We start from the raw sequence: 25,162 nt of genomic DNA on the forward strand, positions 1-25,162 counted from the left end.
CCAGGCTGGGTAACAGCCGGCTGTGACACCCATGAGGTGGCGCACAATTGGCCCAGCGTTGTCCGAGTTTCCTTGTCCCATCGCGCTCTAGCGACTCCTTGTGGCGGGCCGGGCGCCTGCAAGCTGACTTCGCTCGCCAACTGGACAGTGTTTCCTCTGACACATTGGTGCGGCTGGCTTCCGGGTTAAGCGAGCATAGTGTCAAGAAGCAGAGCAGCTTGTCAGGGTCGTGTTTCGGAGGACGCACGGCTCTCGACCTTTGCCTCTCCCGAGTCCGTTTGGGAGTTGCAGCGATGGGACAATACTGTAACTACCAATAGGATATCACGAAATTGGCGAGAAAAAGGGGTAGAAGTACAAAATATATATATAATTATGATAAACCCATTTCATGAAGCTCCCGACAAACACTTCTTGTGCTGAAGTTGCTTCCAGAGGCAGTTTGGAACTCGGTAGCGAGGACAGACCATTTTTATGTGCTACGCGCTTCAGCACTCGGCGGTCCCATTATGTAAGCTTGTGTGGCGTACCACTTTGTGGCTGAGCCGTTGATGCTCCTAAACATTTCCACTTCACAATAACAGCACTTACAGTTGACCGGGGCAGCTCTAGCAGGGCAGAAATGTGATGAACTGACTTGTTAGAAAGGCAGCATCTTATGACGGTGCCACGTTGAACGTCACTGAGCTCTTCAGTAAGATCGTTCTACTGCCAATGTTTGTCTATGGAGATTGCACGGCTGTGTGTTCAATTTTATACACCTGCCAGCAAAGGGTGTGGCTGAAATAGTCAAATCCACAAATGTAAAGATATTTCCACATACTTTTGTTTATATAGTGTACATGTACAAATGTCAAGCCAAGGTGACTCTTTGTACTGCTCACTGTCCACCAAAAAGCAGTTGATAGGCCAGAACAAAAATGTATGTAGATGGATGGGGAATGGTATGGAAAGGTGTGTTGATGGGTGAGGGGGTAAGGTGAGTTTTGATGGATGGATGGATGGATGGAGGAGGGTAAGATGAGATACATGTGTGGAATAGGAGTGCATGGGTATTTTAAAAGCAAAGGATTGGATGGGGCGACAGCTGAAAGTTTGCAGGGCTATTGCTGCCCTGATGATGCCGACTCACCCATACAGATGCCCTCTGGGCCATGGTTGTGTCCAGGGGGGCAGTCCACCACACACCTATAGGAGCCCTCCATGTTCTCACACTGCCACGCCCCACAGATGCTCCCCCCCAACTCTGAACACTCGTCGATATCTGGGAGAGCACAGAACCACAGAACCCCAGTCAAAACCCAGCTAAACACTTATACACCCCACTGAACTGAACACAGTAGCGATGCTTGAATTGTGGTCCTCAGGAAATCATGATTGGCATAGAGAATGATGGGATATGTAGTTGTGTGCCAGAGTGTTACCAACCCAGGCATGTGTCAGTGTCTGCCTGCAGGCGGTAGCCACTGTCACACAGGCATCTGTAGGAACCCTGGCTGTTCTCACAGGAGCCGCCAACACACCTGGTGCCATGCGAGCACTCATCGACGTCTGCAAAGAAACACACACGTACACACACAAACTCAGCATACCGGTATGCCCTATATGCCAACAAAAAAAATGTTCTCAAGGGGTGTTTGAAACAAACACCAAACAGTTGAAGACTTGGATGTCCTTGGATACCCTGAAAGTCCGTTGACCGAGACTCATAGAAAAAGCTTCACGTCATCAGAGCCAGAGATGAAAGAGACAGAGAGAGAGACAACGGCAGAAGCAGATGTGACAGGCCACAGCAGGTTTCATCTTCCTCTTGATCTCTGCTGGACCCAATTCAATCTAGATGTCAAACAGGCCCTCCCTGGAGCCCAAACATCCTTCTTATTGGGTCAGACCATCCTTTGGCTGTTACAGGGGAGGACAGTCTGTTGCCCCTTGGGGTATTACTGTACTAAAGCCAAGCTGGAGTCTGGGTAGAAGAGCTGTGGGCCGGGACCCCTGTGCTTTGATTGTGGTCCGGGCCTCAGTCCCAGTCTGCTCCTCAGCTGTGGTTCTGCTGGTCCAAAATAAACAGGGAAAGCGGTGGGCTGAGCTGCGGGGGCTGAGCTGGGGGGGCTGAGCTGGGGGGCGCTGAGGTGTTTTATGGCCCATGTCCTATTGCTGGTTCACTGGGCCCATGTTCCCAGGATTAAACAAGGTCGTGGCCCCACCTCACAGGGGCCTATCGTGGAGCCATGTTCAGGCTGAAAACATATTTATACCACAGGAGGAGGGAAGAGGAGAACTCCCCTAACAGTAAATGCTATTTCCTCTGCTTGCCTCCTTTTGGCTTGGGAGGATCATGTGTCTGTCTTTAGCTAATTGGAATCCCACCCCTCAGCCTCAGTGATGGCACCTGCAAAAGTAATCTGCTGTTAACTCTGCTGAAGGATGTCCTGTTGTCAGCTTTACAGACTTGTACAACATGCAGGATGCTCACGTACGATGGCGTATCCCCCTAATTCATTTCCTCAGTGAAAGGGATCAGTGAAATGACATGAAAGGTTCAAATTGGATTACGACCAAAAATACTATTGTGGTGGTAATTGCTTATGATGTCCAGAACTCCACACGTATGTGGGTACGCTGCCCGCCCGCGCACGTGTCCGCATTTACACACACACACACACACACACACACACACACACACACACACACACACACACACACACACACACACACTGAGCCTGAGCTCCTGCATAAATCAGGAGTAACAGAGTACAGCAGAAAATATTCCTCCTTGTCTAGACAGCGAGCTCAAAGGCTTCCTTCTCTGTTTTTTCTCTTTTTTTACTGCAGGAAAGGGCATTTAAAACAACTCTGGCACGGGGCAAGACTCCTGGCATCAAGGTCTTTGGTGGAAGAAAAGCAGAAACCATATGCGAAAGAAATGAAAGCCACTCTCTTCCAGGAGCAACAAGGCATCGGCAGGGAGAGAGACGGAGCCAGCAGAGCGGAGGGAACATGCAGCATGAGACGGAGGCGTTAGACAAGCATCCGACTAACATCGTATAAATGTCAGATACACATCAGTTGAACCAGAGAAAACCACAACCAAACATGGCACTGCTATCAATCAAACCACCGCTAAAGAACTGGTGTTGTGGATAGATCGTGTGTGTGTGTGTGCGTGTGCGTGTGTGTAAACGCTGATCGCCATTCACGGCAATTCACAGCAAATAGAGTAACAGCCCCTCTATTATCAATGCACTTCTCTGCGATATGAGGGTAAAGGTGCTTACGTGCATTTTTCCTCTACTACACCAACACATGTGGATGCAAAGAAAGAGCGACTCGAGTGAGTGAGAGAATGAATGAGTGACTGGGTGAAGAAAATGAGTCAGTGAATCAGTGAGAAGCCTCCTAACACTTCTAATCACTCGAACTCGGCTTATATGGCATTTCACCAAGCCTCTTGGCCCAGAGAAACCCCCGCCACAACAACTGCAGATCACTGGAAGAGGCAGGGTGTCATATTATTGTGTGGCCTACCTTCACAGGTGTGTTTGTCCTGGCCGGCAGCGAAGCCTCTCTCACAGACGCAGTAGAAGGAGCCCTCAGCGTTGAGACACTCCCCGTGTGGGGAACACAGCTCCGGGTCGTCCAGACACTCGTCAACATCTGTTGGGGACAGCCAGACCAAGGCGCAGGTGTGAGGTCATTCAACATGACACACCAGGGAAAGAAGGAAGGAGGAAGGGAGGGAGATACAGGCCAGAGGCTTGTTAACTGTTGCAGGTGCCTCAGTGTCTGATTCCTTTGTACACACGTATAATGAAGAATGACATCAGCATTACCACAGGCAGGGGAGATATGTGAAATCACCTGGCCTCTCAGCTTCTCTGGCACGCTCACATGATGTGGGTGTGTGTATGTCAGAATAAGTTCATGTATTGGTGAGAGTGTGTGTTCAGGTGTATGTGTGTGTGTGTGTGTGTTTATAGGCATATCAAATTATTGCATCAAAGAGAGTGTGAAGGTGTCTGTGTCTGCATCTATGTCAGTATGTGTGCGTGCGTGCGTGTGTGTGTGCGTGCGTGCGTGCACGTGTGTGTCTTTGCATGTATGTTTTGAGTATGTGAGGGAGGGAGTGAGTGGCCTATACCTAGGCAGCTGGTGCCGTTGATCTGCTGGTAGCCCTGGGGGCAGCTGCAGTGGTAGGAGCCCATGTTGTTGACACACTGGCCCACCCTGTCACAGGGCATGGTCAGCTTCTGGCACTCATCCACATCTGCAACCAAAGGGACAGCTCTCAATACAGGCAACACACACACACACAATCATGGACGCACACAGACACTATGCTTTCTGGGAAGATAGAGGACATGCTGGACCGGTGGCTGAGTCCGTTTCAGGGTTTTCATTAGGGTAGCTACATATTTTCTACCATGTGTTTGTACATTACATCATTCAAAATACATTCAATTAGATTAACAATGTACAAAATATTGATACCAGTTCAGAAATCCAATCTTCTGAATCATTATCAGATTATTATATATACTGAGTGTACAAATCATTAAGAACACCTTCCTAATATTGAGTCCCCCCCCATTTGGCCTCAGAACATCATCAATTCGCCAGACTCTACAAGGTGTCGAAAGCGTTCCACAGTGATGCTGGCCCATGTTGACTCCAATGCTTCCCACAGTTATGTCAAGTTGCCTGGATGTCTTTTGGGTGGTGGACCAGTCTTGATGCACACGGCAAACTGTTGAGCGTGAAAAACCCAGCAGCGTTGCAGTTCTTGACACAAACCGGTGCGCCTGGCACCTACTACAATACCTCGTTCAAAGGCACTTAATTATTTTGTCTTGCCCATTCACCCTCTGAATGGCACACATACACAATCCATGTCTCAAGGCTTCAAAATCCTTATTTAACCGGTCTCCTCCCCTTCATCTACACTGATTGAAGTGGATTTAACTGGTGACATCAATAAGGGATCATAGCTTTCACCTGGATTCACCTGGTCAGTCTGTAGTGGAAAGAGCAGGTGTTCATAATGATTTGTACACTGCGTATATTTTAAGAACTTTTTTCAGATCTATCTAAACACAGCTAACTCCAATGTGTCCCAAATATCCACTGCACAGTAAGACATTGTACTGAATGAGAAAATGTGTAATTGTGTATCTGAGGGTGTAATTGTGTATGTGAGAGTGTGAGGGTGTAATTGTGTATGTGAGGGTGTAATTGTACGCGCAAGTGTACAATGGTATGAGTCAAATGTATAACGGTATAAGTCAGTGTGTAATGGCAAGGGTCAGAGGATAATGAGAGTCTTACCGTCACACTGGTCCCCTGCCGGGGAGGCCCTAAAGCCGGGCCCACAGTTACAGAGGAAAGAGCCCTCAGTGTTTTGGCAGTGTCCCCTGGTACACACCTGCTCATCCTGGCACTCATCCACATCTGGGGCACAACACACAACACTCTTAGGCAAAACCATCACACAAAAGCAGTAAGGCTCAGGGTACTGCACTGAGAATTCTGAGCAGTGTCACGAAAGTCAATAACATCCAACATGGCCCATTCCTATTTGAGGATGAGATCATGCATAAAAAGAGGCATAACACGTCTAGCACATTAAGAAATAATACTTTCAATAATGTCAATTTAATGCACAGGTGTGTTCAAAGTATTGTCAATGCTGTAGGACTTTATACCACATCTTGAATGCCCAGTGTGTCCTCACATTGAATAAGTCATATTTTGATAGACTTCCTGAGCAAGGTAGCAAAGAGAGAATTCTTATCATTTCAGGTGCCAGAGGGCAAATTGGGCCAGGTGGGCCAGGTGAACAGCGGCATATTGATGTGGCATATTGGGAGAAATATGAAAAGACATTGATATGTGGTAGCAACTTGAGTGGCAACTCAGTGTTTCATATAATTTCATTGCCCCAAACAGACCAAGTTGGTTATTGAAATTCCATAATTTATTCAGCAGGATCCAATAGCTTCACTGTGGGCACTATGGTCCTCTGAAAAAGTTGGGAGCTGCCGGGCAAATCCTGAATGATTTATAAAAGTGCGCTACAAAGCCTCAATCTTAAAGGGGAATTTTACCCAAAATATATTTTCACATGTGTTTTTTTATTTCTAGTCAATCCACCATACATACGGTCTGGAAATATAATTTAGCCTACAGTTGCATCATAGCTATCGAAACACACCTTTTGTCAAAAAGTTGCATAGCCGAGTCAAAGTACTTGCTAGCTGAATCCACCTGTCGCGCTGTTCATATGTGTTCAACCGACTGTGGGTGTGTAATTCAAATGATCTCTGTGACCAATGTTTACTAGAGCTCGGCCCGAACCCTACCCATGCCCGCGACGTTCAGGCCCTACACTACCCAGGCCTGATTGGTTCTGCCCGAAACCAGAAACGATAAATAATTTCCTCAGTTAGTAAATGAGCTGCTCCTCTCTGTGTGTCACCTGCTTCCTGCTGGCTCTGCAGGTGTGTGAGTATAGCAACGGCTCCACTTGGGATGCTCTGCTCAGAGCATGGCTGTTTGCTACTTTCCGTCACAACTCCGGCAAATCTCAAGGAACATGACTATTTTCTGTGAAATAATCTCTCCTGTCATATATTTGATTAAGGTGAAGCACTTTTGGGACACCACAGGAGGTTTTGATGGCACCTTAATTGGGGAGGACGGGCTCAAAATAATGGCTGGAGCAGAATTAGTGGAATGGTATCTATGTGTTTGATGTCATTCCAGTCATTATTATGAGCCATCCACCCGCCAGCAGCCTCCACTGTTTGACACCTGCTGTTGAACCAAGTTCAAGCCACACACCGACCACTCTACCCAGTTAGAGAGAGGGGAATCTTGGGAGTTGTAGGAATTGACTCAAATGGACAATGGTGAACATCAGGACTGGATCAGGACATTCAAAGCTAGATATCTAGACATCGTTTTGAAATGCTTTTTTTGTGTGAATGCATCTACCTTGGGACTACTGAAAACAACAAAACCACTCAATTGCATGGGTAAAATAGTCCTTTAAGCAAGGTGCCTTGTGACTGGCATGAAATACTGTGGAAAAAGCCAAGAAAAAGTGCTTCGCTGGGCTAAACTGACAGTCTTAGGCAGGCAGAGTCATTAACTATGTCACATATACAAACAGTGCCCGAACAAATTAGTAACTATGGGGTAGTACTTACTTTTACAGCATTCACTCTGTGCAGCAATTATACTGTATATATTTATGGGCATTCTGGAAGTTTCTAACCAGTGGCTAATTCAGCTTGGGCTAAAAGGGTGATTCTCTAAACTATGACATCATCCAGTTATAATGTCATCCAGTCTTCTAGATCATTCAGGGACTTGGTAGAGCTAGTTTGGGGCTGTCATTTGAAAGTCAAATAGAACCATGAAAAACTAGATAGACACTACGGATTAGAATTAGGATGTTACCTTCGCATGACTGTCCATCTAAGCTGAGTGTGAATCCATCGTTACAAAAGCAGACAAAGTATCCCTCAAAGTTGGAGCACCTCCCGTTGGCACAAGTTGACGGGTCCAGGCATTCGTCTACGTCTGGACAGAGTCAAGAAAATGGGAGTCAAACACTTTTACAATGTGCTTAATATCTCAAATGTCTAAACATGCTGGCATGCTAGGAAGGATATTTGAAAAAGAAGCTCCAGCACACTGGTATTTGTGATTAATGGATTGGGCCAACCTTCACCTGGGTTAAGGTAATGCACCTGGAACTGCATAATGTGTGTAAACAACCCTCATTATCTTGGATAGGATACAACCACATGAACACAGTCCTTGTACAGTTGCACCGAAATATATTAACACACATGTAGTTTCCTTAAGTAATTCTCTATTTCTTCGAAAATGAGTTCAAAAATATATATTGGTCACCACAACTTGTGATTAGATTTTCAACATTAAACAACCAATACATTTTTGTAAACTAATGTTCACAATTTTAATTGAGAAACTAAAGACAAGTGGCATGGACAAAAGTATTGGCACCCGGAGCTAGAACTTGGTTGCACAGAATTTCACCAAGATAACTGCAGAAGGATGCCAATATATTTGGCCGTAATTTTATGTGTCCATGGTTGGTATTAAACAGATTAGGTTCCTAGAAACTCATGTTAAATATGGCTGTGCAACACTGTCCATACAGGTTTGGGCTGTCGTTTGAAAGTCACATAAAACCATGAAACATAGAGATAGACACTAGGGAAAAGAATTAGGATGTTACCTTCGCATGATTGTCCATCTAAGCTGAGTGTGAATCCATCGTTACACAAGCAGACAAAGTATCCCTCAAAGTTGGAGCACCTCCCGTTGGCACAAGTTGACGGGTCCAGGCATTCGTCTACGTCTGGACAGAGTCAAGAAAATGGGAGTCAAACACTTTTACAATGTGCTTAATATCTCAAATGTCTAAACATGCTGGCATGCTAGGAAGGATATTTGAAAAAGAAGCTCCAGCACACTGGTATTTGTGATTAATGGATTGGGCCAACCTTCACCTGGGTTAAGGTAATGCACCTGGAACTGCATAATGTGTGTAAACAACCCTCATTATCGTGGATAGGATACACACGAACACAGACCCCTTGAAAGTCGGCATGACCTAGCCTTAGAAGCTAAACCAGCACCACTACCTCCAATGAGACTTTGGAGGGTCTCCCTATGGGATTGTCTGTGTGACCTATACATCTGCAGGCTGGGTTACTGCTGCTATAAAGGTCTATCTGGAGTGTGTCATATGGTCTAACGATTTCCTGTTCCGACTCGTATCATATTTACCCGCTGTGGCTTGGTCAGGATACTGTGTGAAAACTTCTCACAGCCATCCACCACATGCAACACAGACTCTCTGGAAATGCTGAGTGACGCACCTTTCCTACGGTGTTCTTTGTCCTTGTACAGTTGCGCCGAAATATATTAGCACACATGTTCAGTGCTGTGAAAAAGTATTTGCCTCCTTCCTGATTTCTTATTTTTTTGCACATTTGTCACACTAAAATGTTTCAGATCAAACGCATTTAAATATTACACAAAGATAACACAAGTAAACACAAAATGCAGTTTTTAAGTGATGATTTTATTTATTAAGGTAAAAACGCTATCCGAACCTTCATGGCCCTATATGAAAAAGTAATTGCCCCCTAAACCTAATAACTGGTTGTGCCACCCTCAGCAGCAGCAACTGCAATCAAGTGTTTGCGATAACTGGCAATGAGTCTTTCACATCGCTGTGAAGGAATTTTGGCCCACTTCTCTTTGCAGAATTGTTTTATCCTTTTTGGGATAGGGGGCAGCATTTTCACTTTTGGATAAATAGCGTGCCCAGAGTGAACTGCCTCCTACTCTGTCCCAGATGCTAATATATGCATATTATTAGTAGTATTGGATAGGAAACACTCTGAAGTTTCTAAAACTGTTTGAATGATGTCTGTGAGTATAACAGAACTCACATGGCAGGCAAAAACCTGAGAAAAATCCAACCAGGAAGTGGGAAATCTGAGGTTTGTAGTTTTTCAAAGCTTGGCCTACACAGTGTCTATGAGGTCAGGTTGCACTTCCTAAGGCTTCCACTAGATGTCAACTGTCTTTAGAAACTTGTTTCAGGCTTCTGCTATAAAGGATGCTCTGGCCCCCCAATGGTGGAACAAACTCCCTCACGACGCCAGGACAGCGGAGTCAATCACCACCTTCCGGAGACACCTGAAACCCCACCTCTTTAAGGAATACCTAGGATAGGATAAAGTAATCCTTCTCACCCCCCTTAAAAGATTTAGATGCACTATTGTAAAGTGGCTGTTCCACTGGATGTCATAAGGTGAACGCACCAATTTGTAAGTCGCTCTGGATAAGAGCGTCTGCTAAATGACTTAAATGTAAATGTAATGTAATGTAATGGGAGCTGAATGAGTCATGGGTCTGGCAGAGTGTCTCAGGCTTGTGACGCGCGCTCCCGACAGAGTTAGCTCTCGTTCCAGTGCTTTTCTTCAGACATAGGAATTCTCCGGTTGGAACCTTATTGATGATTTATGTTAAAAACATCCTAAAGATTGATTCCATAGATCGTTTGACTTGTTTCTACGACCTGTAATGGAACTCGTCAAGATTTTGTCTGGACGAAGTGCTCGCACCTCATGAAGATGGATTACTGGGCAGAACACGCTAACAACAAGTGGCTATTTGGACATAAATGATGGACTTTATGGAACAAATCAGTCATTTATTGTCAAACTGGGATTCCTGGGAGTGCATTCTGATGAAGATCATCAAAGGTAAGGGAATATTTATAATGTTATTTCTAACTTCTGTTGACTCCAACATGGCGGATATTTCTTTGGCTGGATTGGGCTTTGAGCGCCGTACTCAGATGATGCTTTTTCCATACGTTTAAAAAAAAATCTGACACAGCGGTTGCATTAAGGAGAAGTCTATCTTTAATTCTGTGAATAACACTTGTATCTTTTATCAATGTTTATTATGAGTAGTTCTTCAAAATCACCGGATGTTTTGGAATCAAAACATTACTGCACGTAACGCGCCAATGTAAACTGAGATTTTGGGATATAAATATGCACATTATTGAACAAAACATACATGTATTGTGTAACATTATGTCCTATGAGTGTCATCTGATGAAAATCAAAGGTTAGTGATTAATTTTATCTATATTTCTGCTTTTTGTGACTCCTATCTTTGGCTGGAAAAAATGGCTGTGTGTTTTTTTGACTTGGTTATCTCCTAACATAATAATATGTTGTGCTTTCGCTATAAAGCCTTTTTGAAATCGGACACGGGTAGATTAACAAGAAGATTATCTTTCATTTGCTGTATTGGACTTGTTAATGTGTGAAAGTTACATATTTCTAAAAAATATTTTAGAATTTTGTGCGCTGCCTTTTCAGTGGAATGTTGTCAAGGGGTTCCGCTCGCGGAAAACCTGCCCTAGAAAGGTTAATTCGGCCACATTGGAGGGTTTCCGAGCATGAACCGCCTTTTTTAAGATCACGCCACAGCATATCAATCAGATTCAAGTCCGGACTTTGACTAGGCCACTTCAAAACCTTCATTTTGTTTTTTTTAAGCCATTCAGAAGTGGACTTGTTGGTGTGTTTTGGATCATTGTCCTGCTGCAGAACCCAAGTGCGTTTCAGCTTGAGGTCACGAACTGATGGCCGGACATTCTCCTTCAGGATTTTTTGGTAGAGAGCAGAATTCATGCACACCTTCCAAAAAGTTCAACTTTTGTCTCGTCAGTCCACAGAATATTTTCCCAAAAGTCTTGGGGATCATCAAGATGTTTTTTTTTGCCAAAAGTGAGACGAGCCTATGTTCTTTTTGGTCAGCAGTGGTTTCTTGGAACTCTGCCATGGATGCCATTTTTGCCCAGTCTCTTTCTTATGGTTGAGTCATGAACACTGACCTTAACTGAGGCAAGTGAGGCCTGCAGTTCTTTAGATGTTGTTGTAGGTTCTTTTGTGACCTATTGGATGAGTCGTCACTGCGCTCTTGTGGTAATTTTGGTAGGCCGGCCATTCCTGGGAAGGTTCACCACTGTTCAAAATTTTCTCCATTTGTGGATAATGGCTCTCACCGTGGTTCGCTGGAGTCCCAAAGCTTTAGAAATGGCTTTGTAACCCTTTCCAGACTGATAGATGTCAATTACTTTGTTTCTCATCTGTTCCTGAAATTCTTTGGATCGCGGCATGCTGTCTTTCTTTTTGAGATCATTTGGCCTACTTCACTTTGTCAGACGGGTTCTATTTAAGTGATTTCTTGATTCAACAGATCTGGCAGTAATCAGGCCTGGGTGTGGCTAGTGAAATTGAACTCAGCTTTCCAAATTAAAAGATTTAACAAGGGGGGGCAATTACTTTGTCACATAGGGCCATGAAGGTTTGGGTAGCTTTTTCCCCTTAATAAATAAAATCATCACTTAAAAACTGCATTTTGTGGTTACTTGGGTTATCTTTGTGTAATATTAAAATGTGTTTGATGATCTGAAACATTTAACTGTGACAAACAAATAAGAAATCAGGAAGGAGGCAAATACCAAATACTTAAATAATTCCCTATTTCTTCTAAAATAAGTTTAAAAATATATATTGGTCACCACAACTTGTGATTAGATTTTCAACATTAAAGAACCAATTAAATTTTTGTAAACCTATGTTTACAATTTTAATTGAGAAAATAAAGACAAGTGGCATGGACAAAAGTATTGGCACCCGGAGCTAGAACTTGGTTGCACAGCCTTTCACCAAGATAACTGCAGAAGGGTGCCAATATATTTGGCCGTAATTTTTATGTGTCCATGGTTGGTATTAAACAGAAATGGATTAGGTTCCTAGAAACTCATGTTAAATATGGCTGTGCAACACTGTCCATACAGGTTTGGGCTGTCGTTTGAAAGTCACATAAAACCATGAAACATAGAGATAGACACTAGGGAAAAGAATTAGGATGTTACCTTCGCATGATTGTCCATCTAAGCTGAGTGTGAATCCATCGTTACACAAGCAGACAAAGTATCCCTCAAAGTTGGAGCACCTCCCGTTGGCACAAGTTGACGGGTCCAGGCATTCGTCTACGTCTGGACAGAGTCAAGAAAATGGGAGTCAAACACTTTTACAATGTGCTTAATATCTCAAATGTCTAAACATGCTGGCATGCTAGGAAGGATATTTGAAAAAGAAGCTCCAGCACACTGGTATTTGTGATTAATGGATTGGGCCAACCTTCACCTGGGTTAAGGTAATGCACCTGGAACTGCATAATGTGTGTAAACAACCCTCATTATCGTGGATAGGATACACACGAACACAGACCCCTTGAAAGTTGGCATGACCTAGCTAAGAAGCTAAACCAGCACCACTACCTCCAATGAGACTTTGGAGGGTCTCCCTATGGGATTGGCTGTGTGACCCAGACATCTGCAGGCTGGGTTACTGCTGCTATAAATATGGTTGGGTAATACTGTCCATACAGGGTAGGGATTTCACTCATAGAATGTGTGTGTTGATTCTGCTGCAGGTCTCCCAGGCAGCTAACATGATGTCTTGGAGCTAGGATTAAACCTGATGTGAGGCCTAATGCACCTCATTGACAAGACAGACAGACAAACCACCAGACTGTCCTCTATCTGCAATACTGTACCCAGCGACCTAGTCTGCACATGTGGGGCGGCAGGGTAGCCTAGTGGTTAGAGCGTTGGACTAGTAACCGGAAGGTTGCAAGTTCAAACCCCCGAGCTGACAAGGTACAAGATACAAAATAAGAATTTGTTCTTAACTGACTTGCCTAGTAAAATAAAGGTAAAAAAAAAAAAAAAAAAATGTACAGTGCCTTGCAAAAGGATTCACCCCCTTAACGTTTTCCCTATTTTGTTGCATTACAACCTGTAATTTAAATAGATTTTTATTTGGATTTCATATAATGGACATACACAAAATAGTCCAAATTGGTGAAGTGAAATGAAAACAATTACTGAAATTAAATTAAAAACTGAAAAGTGGTGCGTGCAGTATGTATTCAGTATGTATTCACCCCCTTTGCTATGAAGCCCCTAAATAAGATCTGGTATAACCAATTACCTTCAGAAGTCACATAATTAATTGAATAAAGCCCACCTGTGTGCAATCTAAGTGTCACATGATCTGTCACATGATATCAGTATATATACACCTGTTCTGAAAGGCCCCAGAGTCTGCAACACCACTAAGCAAGGGGCACCACCAAGCAAGGGGCACCACCAAGCAAGCGGCACCATGTAGACCAAGGAGCTCTCCAAACAGGTCAGGGACAAAGTTGTGGAGAAGTACAGATCAGGGTTGGGTTATAAAAAAATATCTGAAACTTTGAACATCCCACAGAGCACCATTAAATCCATTATTAAAAAATTGAAAGAATATGGCACCACAACAAACCTGCCAAGAGAGGGCCGCCCACCAAAACTAATGGACCAGGCAAGGAGGGCATTAATCAGAGAGGCAACAAAGAGACCAAAGATAACCCTGAAGGAGCTGCAAAGCTCCACAGCGGAGACTGGAGTATCTGTCCATAGGACCACTTTAAGCCATACATTCCACAGAGCTGGGCTTTACGGAAGAGTGGCCAGAAAAGAAAGTAATTGCTTAAAGAAAAAAATAAGCATAGCCGTTTAGAGTTCGCCAAAAGGCATGGGGGAGACTCCCCAAACATATGGAAGAAGGTTCTCTGGTCAGATGAGACAAAAATTGAGCTTTTGGCCATCAAGGAAAACGCTATGTCTGGCTCAAACCCAACACCTCTCATCACCCTGAGAACAACATCCCCAGTGAAGCATGGTGGTGGCAGCATCATGCTGTGGGGTTTTTCTTCATCGGCAGGGACTGGGAAACTGGTCAGAATGATGGATGGCGCTAAATACAGGGAATTCTTGAGGGAAACCTGTTTCAGTCTTCCAGAGATTTGAGACTGGGACGGAGGTTCACCTTCCAGCAGGACAATGACCCTAAGCATACTGCTAAAGCAACACTCGAGTGGTTTAAGGGGAAACATTTAAAAGTCTTGGAATGGCCTAGTCAAAGCCCAGACCTCAATCCAATTAATAATCTGTGGTATGACTTAAAGATTGCTGTACACCAGCAGAACCCATCCAACTTGAAGGAGCTGGAGCAGTTTTTCCTTGAAGAATGGGCAAAAATCCCAGTGGCTAGATGTGCCAAGCTTATAGAAACATATCCGAAGAGACTTGCAGCTATAATTTCTGCAAAAAGTGGCTCTACAAAGTATTGACTTTGGGGGGGTGAATAGTTATGCTTGCTTAGGTTTTCTGTTTGTTTTTTTTGCCTTATTTCTTGTTTGTTTCACAATAAAACAATAAAAAAGTTGCATCTTCAAAGTGGTAGGCATTGTTGTGTAAATCAAATGATACAAACCCCCCCAAAATCTATTTTAATTCCAGATTGTAAGGCAACAAAATAGGAAAAATGCCAAGGGGGGTGAAAACTTTCGCAAGGCACTGTAGCTGGTGAGTTTTCAAAGGTGGGCTGTATATGACCAACAGCAGGGTAAAAAACATACTACTGTAAGCGGAGGATAGTATGAAACGCTAAAGATTAAATGAGGATAGTCTTAGAAATGCTAAATATTGATATCGTCTCACTAAATACCTCGCCAGAAATACAGTCTGTCCTAATTCCCCTTGCTTGCAGTCTGTGTGAGGGCTTTGAGAAGACAGAGAAGCAGTGAACCAGTGCTGTGGCTCAGGGATTCGGGGGAAACTCTTGGACTTCGTAGTAAAGGCGGAGTGTAAGAGAGATGGAGTGGGGGACGAGCCAATGTCAATACCAGCCGCAGGACAAAGCACACACCTAACAGCAGAGCAGTGGGTGTTCTCCCCACGTTCATACAGACACACACACACCCCTACACAATATATACAAAAGTATGTGGACACCCCTTCAAATTAGTGGATTCGGCTATTTCAGCCACACCCGTTGCTGACAGGTGTATCAAATCGAGCACACAGCCATGCAATCTCCATAGACAAACATTGGCAGTAGAATGGCCCATACTGAAGAGCTCAGTGACTTTCAACGTGGCACCGAAATAGGATGCCACCTTTCCAACAACATTTACATTTACATTTAAGTCATTTAGCAGACGCTCTTATCCAGAGCGACTTACAAATTGGTGCATTCACCTTATGACCTCCAGTGGAACAGTAGTGCATCTAAATCTTTTCAGGAGGAGGGGGGGTGAGAGGGATTACTTTATCCTATCCTAGGTATTCCTTAAAGAGGTGGGGTTTCAGGTGTCTCCGGAAGGTGGTGATTGACTCCGCTGTCCTGGCGTCGTGAGGGAGTTTGTTCCACCATTGGGGGGCCAGAGCAGCGAACAGTTTTGACTGGGCTGAGCGGGAACTGTACTTCCTCAGTGGTAGGGAGGCGAGCAGGCCAGAGGTGGATGAACGCAGTGCCCTTGTTTGGGTGTAGGGCCTGATCAGAGCCTGGAGGTACTGAGGTGCCGTTCCCTCACAGCTCCGTAGGCAAGCACCATGGTCTTGTAGCGGATGCGAGCTTCAACTGGAAGCCAGTGGAGGGAGCGGAGGAGCGGGGTGACGTGAGAGAACTTGGGAAGGTTGAACACCAGACGGGCTGCGGCGTTCTGGATGAGTTGTAGGGGTTTAATGGCACAGGCAGGGAGCCCAGCCAACAGCGAGTTGCAGTAATCCAGACGGGAGATGACAAGTGCCTGGATTAGGACCTGCGCCGCTTCCTGTGTGAGGCAGGGTCGTACTCTGCGGATGTTGTAGAGCATGAACCTACAGGAACGGGCCACCGCCTTGATGTTAGTTGAGAACGACAGGGTGTTGTCCAGGATCACGCCAAGGTTCTTAGCGCTCTGGGAGGAGGACACAATGGAGTTGTCAACCGTGATGGCGAGATCATGGAACGGGCAGTCCTTCCCCGGGAGGAAGAGCAGCTCCGTCTTGCCGAGGTTCAGCTTGAGGTGGTGATCCGTCATCCACACGGATATGTCTGCCAGACATGCAGAGATGCGATTCGCCACCTGGTCATCAGAAGGGGGAAAGGAGAAGATTAATTGTGTGTCGTCTGCATAGCAATGATAGGAGAGACCATGTGAGGTTATGACAGAGCCAAGTGACTTGGTGTATAGCGAGAATAGGAGAGGGCCTAGAACAGAGCCCTGGGGGACACCAGTGGTGAGAGCACGTGGTGTGGAGACGGATTCTCGCCACGCCACCTGGTAGGAGCGACCTGTCAGGTAGGACGCAATCCAAGCGTGGGCCGCGCCGGAGATGCCCAACTCGGAGAGGGTGGAGAGGAGGATCTGATGGTTCACAGTATCGAAGGCAGCCGATAGGTCTAGAAGGATGAGAGCAGAGGAGAGAGAGTTAGCTTTAGCAGTGCGGAGCGCCTCCGTGATACAGAGAAGAGCAGTCTCAGTTGAATGACTAGTCTTGAAACCTGACTGATTTGGATCAAGAAGGTCATTCTGAGAGAGATAGCGGGAGAGCTGGCCAAGGACGGCACGTTCAAGAGTTTTGGAGAGAAAAGAAAGAAGGGATACTGGTCTGTAGTTGTTGACATCGGAGGGATCGAGTGTAGGTTTTTTCAGAAGGGGTGCAACTCTCGCTCTCTTGAAGACGGAAGGGACGTAGCCAGCGGTCAGGGATGAGTTGATGAGCGAGGTGAGGTAAGGGAGAAGGTCTCCGGAAATGGTCTGGAGAAGAGAGGAGGGGATAGGGTCAAGCGGGCAGGTTGTTGGGCGGCCGGCCGTCACAAGACGCGAGATTTCATCTGGAGAGAGAGGGGAGAAAGAGGTCAGAGCACAGGGTAGGGCAGTGTGAGCAGAACCAGCGGTGTCGTTTGACTTAGCAAACGAGGATCGGATGTCGTCGACCTTCTTTTCAAAATGGTTGACGAAGTCATCTGCAGAGAGGGAGGAGGGGGGAGGGGGAGGAGGATTCAGGAGGGAGGAGAAGGTTGCAAAGAGCTTCCTAGGGTTAGAGGCAGATGCTTGGAATTTAGAGTGGTAGAAAGTGGCTTTAGCAGCAGAGAGAGAAGAGGAAAATGTAGAGAGGAGGGAGTGAAAGGATGTCAGGTCCGCAGGGAGGCGAGTTTTCCTCCATTTCCGCTCGGCTGCCCGGAGCCCTGTTCTGTGAGCTCGCAATGAGTCGTCGAGCCACGGAGCGGGAGGGGAGGACCGAGCCGGCCTGGAGGATAGGGGACATAGAGAGTCAAAGGATGCAGAAAGGGAGGAGAGGAGGGTTGAGGAGGCAGAATCAGGAGATAGGTTGGAGAAGGTTTGAGCAGAGGGAAGAGATGATAGGATGGAAGAGGAGAGAGTAGCGGGGAGAGAGAGCGAAGGTTGGGACGGCGCGATACCATCCGAGTAGGGGCAGTGTGGGAAGTGTTGGATGAGAGCGAGAGGGAAAAGGATACAAGGTAGTGGTCGGAGACTTGGAGGGAGTTGCAACGAGGTTAGTGGAAGAACAGCATCTAGTAAAGATGAGGTCGAGCGTATTTCCTGCCTTGTGAGTAGGGGGAAGGTGAGAGGGTGAGGTCAAAAGAGGAGAGGAGTGGAAAGAAGGAGGCAGAGAGGAATGAGTCAAAGGTAGGCGTGGGGAGGTTAAAGTCGCCCAGAACTGTGAGAGGTGAGCCGTCCTCAGGAAAGGAGCTTATCAAGGCATCAAGCTCATTGATGAACTCTCCGAGGGAACCTGGAGGGCGATAAATGATAAGGATGTTAAGCTTGAAAGGGCTGGTAACTGTGACAGCATGGAATTCAAAGGAGGCGATAGACAGATGGGTAAGGGAGAAGGAGAGAATGACCACTTGGGAGAGATGAGGATCCCGGTGCCACCACCCCGCTGACCAGAAGCTCTCGGGGTGTGCGAGAACACGTGGGCAGACGAAGAGAGAGCAGTAGGAGTAGCAGTGTTGTCTGTGGTGATCCATGTTTCCGTCAGTGCCAAGAAGTCGAGGGACTGGAGGGAGACATAGGCGGAGATGAACTCTGCCTTGTTGGCCGCAGATCGGCAGTTCCAGAGGCTACCGGAGACCTGGAACTCCACGTGGGTCGTGCGCGCTGGGACCACCAGATTAGGTGGCCGCGGCCACGCGGTGTGGAGCGTTTGTATGGTCTGTGCAGAGAGGAGAGAACAGGGATAGACAGACACATAGTTGACAGGCTACACAAGAGGCTACGCTAATGCAAAGGAGATTGGAATGACAAGTGGACTACACGTCACGAGTGTTCAGAAAGTTAAGCTTACGTAGCAAGAATCTTATTGACTAAAATGATTAAAATGATACAGTACTGCTGAAGTAGGCTAGCTGGCAGAGGCTGCGTTGTTGACTATGTAGGCTAGCTGGCATTGGCTGCGTTGTTGACACTACACTAATCAAGTCGTTCCGTTGAGTGTAATAGTTTCTACTGTGCTGCTATTCGGGGCTAGCTGGCTAGCTAGCAGTGTTGATTACGTTACGTTGCGTTAAAAGAACGACAATAGCTGGCTAGCTAACCTAGGAAATCGCTCTAGACTACACAATTATCTTTGATACAAAGACGGCTATGTAGCTAGCTATGTAGCTAGCTACGATCAAACAAATCAAGCCGTTGTACTGTAATGAAATGAAATGAAAAATGTGATACTACCTGTGGAGCGAAGCGAAATGCGACCGGATTGTTGAGTGCAGAAGTTCTGTTCGGTAGACGTTGGCTAGCTGTTGGCTAGCTAGCAGAGTCTCCTATGTTAAGGACGACATAAAACTACACACTCTAAACTACACAATTATCTTGGGTACGAAGACAGCAAAGACAACTATGTAGCTAGCTAACACTACACTAATCAAGTCGTTCAGTTGAGTGTAATAGTTGTGCTGCTAATCGGTAGACGGTGGACTAGCTAACGGTGGACGTTAGCTAGCTGGCTAGCTGCAGTGCAGTGTAGACTGCGTTAGGACGACGAAATACGATAATTACGCAATTATCTATGATACAAAGACGGCTATGTAGCTAGCTAAGAAGAAATTGCTAAGATTAGACAAATCAAACCGTTGTACTATAATGAAATGTAATGAAATGTAATACTACCTGCGGACCGAGTGCAGATGCGACCGCTCGCTCCAAATTTCTGCCCTGCTAGAGCTTCCCCAGTCAGCTGTAAGTGCTGTTATTGTGAAGTGGAAGGCCACACAAGCTCACAGAATGAGACCGCCGAGTGCTGAAGCGTGTAGCAAGTAAGAATAATTTGTCCTCGGTTGTAACACTGTATCTGGAAGCAACGTCAGCAAAAGAACTGTTCGAAGGGAGCTTCATGAAATGGGTTTCCATGGCTGAGCAGCCACACACAAGCCTAAGACCACCATGCGCAATGCCAAGCATCGGCTGGAGTGGTGTAAAGCTTGCCGCTATTGGACTCTGGAGTGATGAATCACGCCTTCACCATCCATCTGTGTACTACAAATACCTGGGTGTCTGGTTAGACTGTAAACTCTCCTTCCAGACTCACATTAAGCATCTCCAATCCAAAATTAAATCTAGAATTGGCTTCCTATATCGCAACAAAGCATCCTTCACTCATGCTGCCAAACATACCCTCGTAAAACTGACCATCCTACCGAACCTCGACTTCGGTGATGTCATCTATAAAATATCCTCCAACACTCTACTCAACAAACTGGATGCAGTCTATCACAGTGCCATCTGTTTTGTCACCAAAGCCCCATACACTACCCAACATTGCGACCTGTACGCTCTCGTTGGTTGGCCCTCGCTTCATACTCGTCGCCAAACCCACTGGCTACAGGTTATCTACAAGTCTCTGCTAGGTAAAGCCCCGCCTTATCTCAGCTCACTGGTCACCATAGCAGCACCCACTCGTAGCACGCGCTCCAGCAGGTATATCTCACTGGTCACCCCCAAAGCCAATTCCTCCTTTGGCTGTCTTTCCTTCCAGTTCTCTGCTGCCAATGACTGGAACGAATTGCAAAAATCTCTGAAGCTGGAGACTCACATCTCCCTCACTAGCTTTAAGCACCAGCTGTCAGAGCAGCTCACAGATCACTGCACCTGTACTTAGCCTATCTGTAAACAGCCCATCTACCTACCTCATCCGCATACTGGTATTTATTTATTTAGCTCCTTTGCACCCCAGTATCTCTACCTGCACATTCATCTTCTGCCGATCGACCATTCCAGTGTTTAATTGCTATATTGTAATTACTTCGCCACCATGGCCTATTTATTTCCTTAACTTACCTCATTTGCACTCACTGTATATAGACTTTTTGTTTTCTTTTGTTCTACTGTATTATTGACTGTATGTTTGGTTTATTCCATGTGTAACTCTGTGTCGTTGTATGTGTCGAATTGCTACTCTTTATCTTGGCCAGGTCGCAGTTGCAAATGAGAACTTGTTCTCAACTAGCCTACCTGGTTAAATAGAGGTGAAATAAATAAAATAAAATAAAATCTGGCAGTTCGACGGACAAATCTGGGTTTGGCGGATGCCAGGAAAATGCTACCTGCCCCAATTTATAGTGCCAACGGTAAAGTTTGGTGGAGAAGGAATAATGGTCTGGGCCTGTTTTTCATGGTTCGGGCTTGGTGTTTTTCATGGTTTATGTCCCCGTGCATAAAGCGAGGGTAATACAGAAATGGTGTGTTGAGATCGGTGTGGAAGAACTTGGCTGGACTGCACTGAGCCCTGACCTCAACCCCATTGAACACCTTTGGGATGTATTGTAAAGCCGACTGTGAGCCAGGCCTAATCGCCCAACATCTGTGCCCGTCCTCACTAACGCTCTTGTGGCTGAATGGAAGCAAGTCCCCGCAGCCATGTTCCAACATCTAGTGGAAAGCCTTCCCAGAAGAGTGGAAGCTGTTATAGCAGCAAAGGTGGACCAACTCCATATTAACGCCCATGATTTTGTAATGAGATCTTTGACAAGCTGGTGTCCACATACTTCAGTGATGTAGTGTATGTTTAAACTGTACATGCGTGCACACACACACTCACGCACAAGACACAGAACGATGGATTGTCAAACAAGTCTTTTTTTCAACTCCAAATTGGTGGAAGGAATTTGAATGCAGAGCCAAGCCGCTCCAGTAATTTCGATGCTCCTGATTATTTGTGAGGGAAGGAGAATGTTCAGTCCCATACCGACACACTGTCCTCCCTGGCCCTGGAAGCCCTTTGGACACAGATCACACTCATACGAGCCTGGGAAGTTGATGCACAGGCCGGACGGACACACACCCAAGTCCAGACACTCATTTATATCTATGAGAGAGAGAGAGAGAGTGAGAGAGAAAGAGAGAGACAGAGGTGTGGGGAAATGAGTTATATACAAGAGGCAAGGAGAGAATCAACACCAAAAAAGGCCATTGGTTTCAGTGGGATGAATGCTTGATGTGTGAGTAAGCCATATGCATACCATGTTATTGATAGGTCAAAAAACAGCCATGTCCTTGTCTTACCATGAAACCCCCTCTAATTCTCCTGCCCCTAAAGCTATCAAAATAGAACCCAAATATGTAAAGGGTGCGTCCTGTACCTTCACACTGGCCTGTTGGGCTCATCCTGTAGCCACTGTCACAGTGCAAACAGGTGTAGGAACCCACGGTGTTGACACAAAACTCATCCTCAGGACACGTGTGGGTGTTCAGACACTCGTTTAAATCTGAGAAAGGGATGTAGAGGGGGAGGGTCGAGACGAAGAGAGCGAAACGGAGATGGGAGAGGTTTGAAGATAGCAGAGCGGTCACTTGGCTCCAACAAAGATGGTACATTCAAGAATCTTTCAAGAATAACCATTCCTTTTTTGGTACTCACCCGAACCCATTAAGCATAATCCCCAAAACCCTGGCGAAATGTGATGGTGTACCAATAATTCTAGTGCTGTGTCGCTAATGTTGTACAACCATGTCAGACACTACTCCGTCCAATGTCAACAATGGCAGCGTAAGTTCAGGCTAAAATTGATGGAATCTCTTGATCTGTCCATCGATCTGTGCCAAACCTTCATTTACCCCAGTCTGAGTGTGATATCCATCTATCTAAACTATTTGGACAGTCTGGCATTACAGAGGGCTAGGAGTTTGGCTCATGACACCCTTTCCTTGACTTTAACTGAATAACATGGACATTGCTGATTCATGCCAGGCCTATCCCTGCGTCATGCCCTCCTAGCCCCCCTAAGATGGACCAATGCCAAAGTGACTGGAACTTCCTCTTAGGGCTCTGGGCGGGACTTCCTGTGGGACATTAAAAAAAGACAGAACAAACGAGGAAGGAAACAGGGACCCCTAATTTGCCTCTTAAACGGTGTGATACCAACTAAAATAACCTCCTCAGCTGGGTATCCAGGATACCACTCCCCTCCTTAGAAACCAAACATCCCCCACCCTGATGTGGAAGTCCATGAATCAACAAAACAAGCCACAGACTGCATACAGACTGCACACAGACTGCACACAGACTGCACACAAACTTCACACAGACTGCACATAGACTGCACATAGACTGCACACAGACTGCACACAGACTGCACACAGACTGCACTTTCTTTTTGTTTTAAGGTGACATGTAGTGTTTCTTCTGAGTGAGCCAGTGTTCTCAATGTCTTTTTAGTCTCGTTGTCACCGAACGTTCCATCTGCCTAGAAAATACTTAGGGCTGTCGTCCTCAAGTTGCCTGTTTTGGGGCTCATATCCACATATAAATCCCTTGCAAACAGTAATAAACTATACTCTCATGTTTCATTTTCAGATGTTAGTCTGTTACAGTAGAGTTATGGGGAAATAATCACCAGCTTTTTGCCTCTGCAAACCTCATTTTGTGTCATTTTGTGAAAGAGAAAACGTGTGTAGAAACACCAGAAACCACCTAATGACAGTGTTCCCAGTATTTATATCCCAGGATAGGGAGGATGATGGGGAGGACGTCACTAATGGGCTACACTGTGGTCACCTTCTAAAACGTTGCCCCTATCTCCAGGGAGGGGGGCTAAGCCAACAAGGAACTATACTGAAGACAACTGGGGAAATGAAAACACCCAAATGGCTATCCAGGTAGTGAATATCCTAAGCTTCTGCTATTGTTTTTGGTGTGTCTCTGTATTTCAGGGAGCGTGGCGGTATGTGTGTGAAATGGCTTTACCAATGCAACTGGTTCCCTCCTCATCTGTCATGAAGCCCGGTTGGCACACACACAGGAAGCTGCCGGGAGTGTTCTTGCAGCGGCCGTTAGAGCACAATGATGCAGAATCCAGGCATTCATTAACATCTATCCACAGATACAGCATGGCAGGAGACATAGGATGGAACATGAGTCAACTTGCTTAGACACATACTGACATGACACGTAAGTGGATTAAAGTACTATGAGATGCAATAGTCATAATCTATTGGTAAATAGCCCACCCATTTTCACCTACCTCATCCCCACAGTTTTTATTTATTTACCTTTCTGCTCTTTTGCACACAAATATCTCTACCTGTACATGATAATCTGATCATTTATCACTCCAGTGTTAATCTGCAATATTGTAATTATTCACCTACCTCCTCATGCCTTTTGCACACATTGTATATAGACTCCCCTTTTTTTTCTCTACTGTGTTATTGACTTGTTAATTGTTTACTCCATGTGTAACTCTGTGTTGTCTGTTCACTCTGCTATGCTTTATCTTGGCCAGGTCGCAGTTGCAAATGAGAACCTGTTCTCAACTAGCCTACCTGGTTAAATAAAGGTGAAATAAAAAAATAAAAAAAATAAAAAAATGTAGATACGAGTACTATAAGATGCAATAGATATAGATACGAGTCTTTATTTCAAACCATCACTGTAGCAAAGAGGTCGCTGAGTGATTCTCCTACCGTGTCTAAATGTATACATAACTATTCCTTCATCAAGAGAGGCCTCCAAAGGCTAGTAAAATCATTCCTATTTACAGATGTAATTAAATGGATCTACCTTCAGGGCACAATCTGAAGAGTGAAATCCAATCAGACCAAATGAGAAGAGGACTATTCCCATTGGTCTGATAAATGGATGTGACCTTGACTTGTTGTTTCTCACCTACACAGGTGGTGTGTGTCTCGTCCATCTGGTAGCCCTCGTTACAGGTGCAGGTATAACCCTCGGCAGTGTTGTAGCAGATCCCCTGGCCACAGATGTGAGGGTTCACCTTGCACTCATCCACCTCTGGCCGAGAGAAAGAAAGAGAGAGATAGAGGAGGAAACCTCATGCTACTCTTCAAATACTAAATACAAAATATGCAGTTTCGATATGCGCGGCATAAACAAATCTATTCCATTCCTGCAAATGTCCTTTCCTCTCCCTAGCTAATAGTCTCATCAGCATCCCATTCATGGCTGCAAATGTGTTTCTGTATGACAAATCTGCTCAGTATGTGCATCAATCTGTCTACTCAGTCTTGACAGTGGGAAATTGCCTCCCATACCACAGAGGAAAAGTAGGGAATAGAGTAAATCATAGTGTCTAATACCCATCAAAAGGCATCGATATGCAGACATATTACAGAAGTGGGTCACTGGGCCTACAGTTTCAGAGACCTAAGGACTCCATATAAGCTGAAACTG

General features: G+C 45.4%; 1 protein-coding gene across 7 annotated transcripts in view; it reads right to left on the reverse strand.

The window, feature by feature from the left end:
• The window catches only part of LOC115135153 (latent-transforming growth factor beta-binding protein 1-like), a 133,950-nt gene that overhangs the window by 33,555 nt on the left and 75,233 nt on the right, over window positions 1–25,162 (reverse strand). For 4 of the 7 annotated variants that reach the window (XM_029669517.2, XM_029669516.2, XM_029669515.2 and 1 more), the window contains 12 exons: window positions 24,638–24,763; window positions 23,717–23,842; window positions 22,113–22,238; window positions 21,719–21,838; window positions 12,509–12,631; window positions 8,270–8,392; window positions 7,462–7,584; window positions 5,326–5,448; window positions 4,142–4,267; window positions 3,529–3,657; window positions 1,429–1,551; window positions 1,133–1,264 (listed from right to left, as the gene is read on the reverse strand). In XM_029669517.2, the coding sequence (XP_029525377.2) occupies window positions 1,133–1,264; window positions 1,429–1,551; window positions 3,529–3,657; window positions 4,142–4,267; window positions 5,326–5,448; window positions 7,462–7,584; window positions 8,270–8,392; window positions 12,509–12,631; window positions 21,719–21,838; window positions 22,113–22,238; window positions 23,717–23,842; window positions 24,638–24,763 (1,500 nt within the window). The remainder of the gene's footprint in view (window positions 1–1,132; window positions 1,265–1,428; window positions 1,552–3,528; window positions 3,658–4,141; window positions 4,268–5,325; window positions 5,449–7,461; window positions 7,585–8,269; window positions 8,393–12,508; window positions 12,632–21,718; window positions 21,839–22,112; window positions 22,239–23,716; window positions 23,843–24,637; window positions 24,764–25,162) is intronic. The other 3 variants (XM_029669519.2, XM_065023217.1, XM_029669518.2) reach the window with 2 other exon arrangements.

This window comes from Oncorhynchus nerka, linkage group LG10 (genome assembly GCF_034236695.1).
Source record: "Oncorhynchus nerka isolate Pitt River linkage group LG10, Oner_Uvic_2.0, whole genome shotgun sequence".
Lineage (NCBI taxonomy): Eukaryota > Metazoa > Chordata > Actinopteri > Salmoniformes > Salmonidae > Oncorhynchus > Oncorhynchus nerka.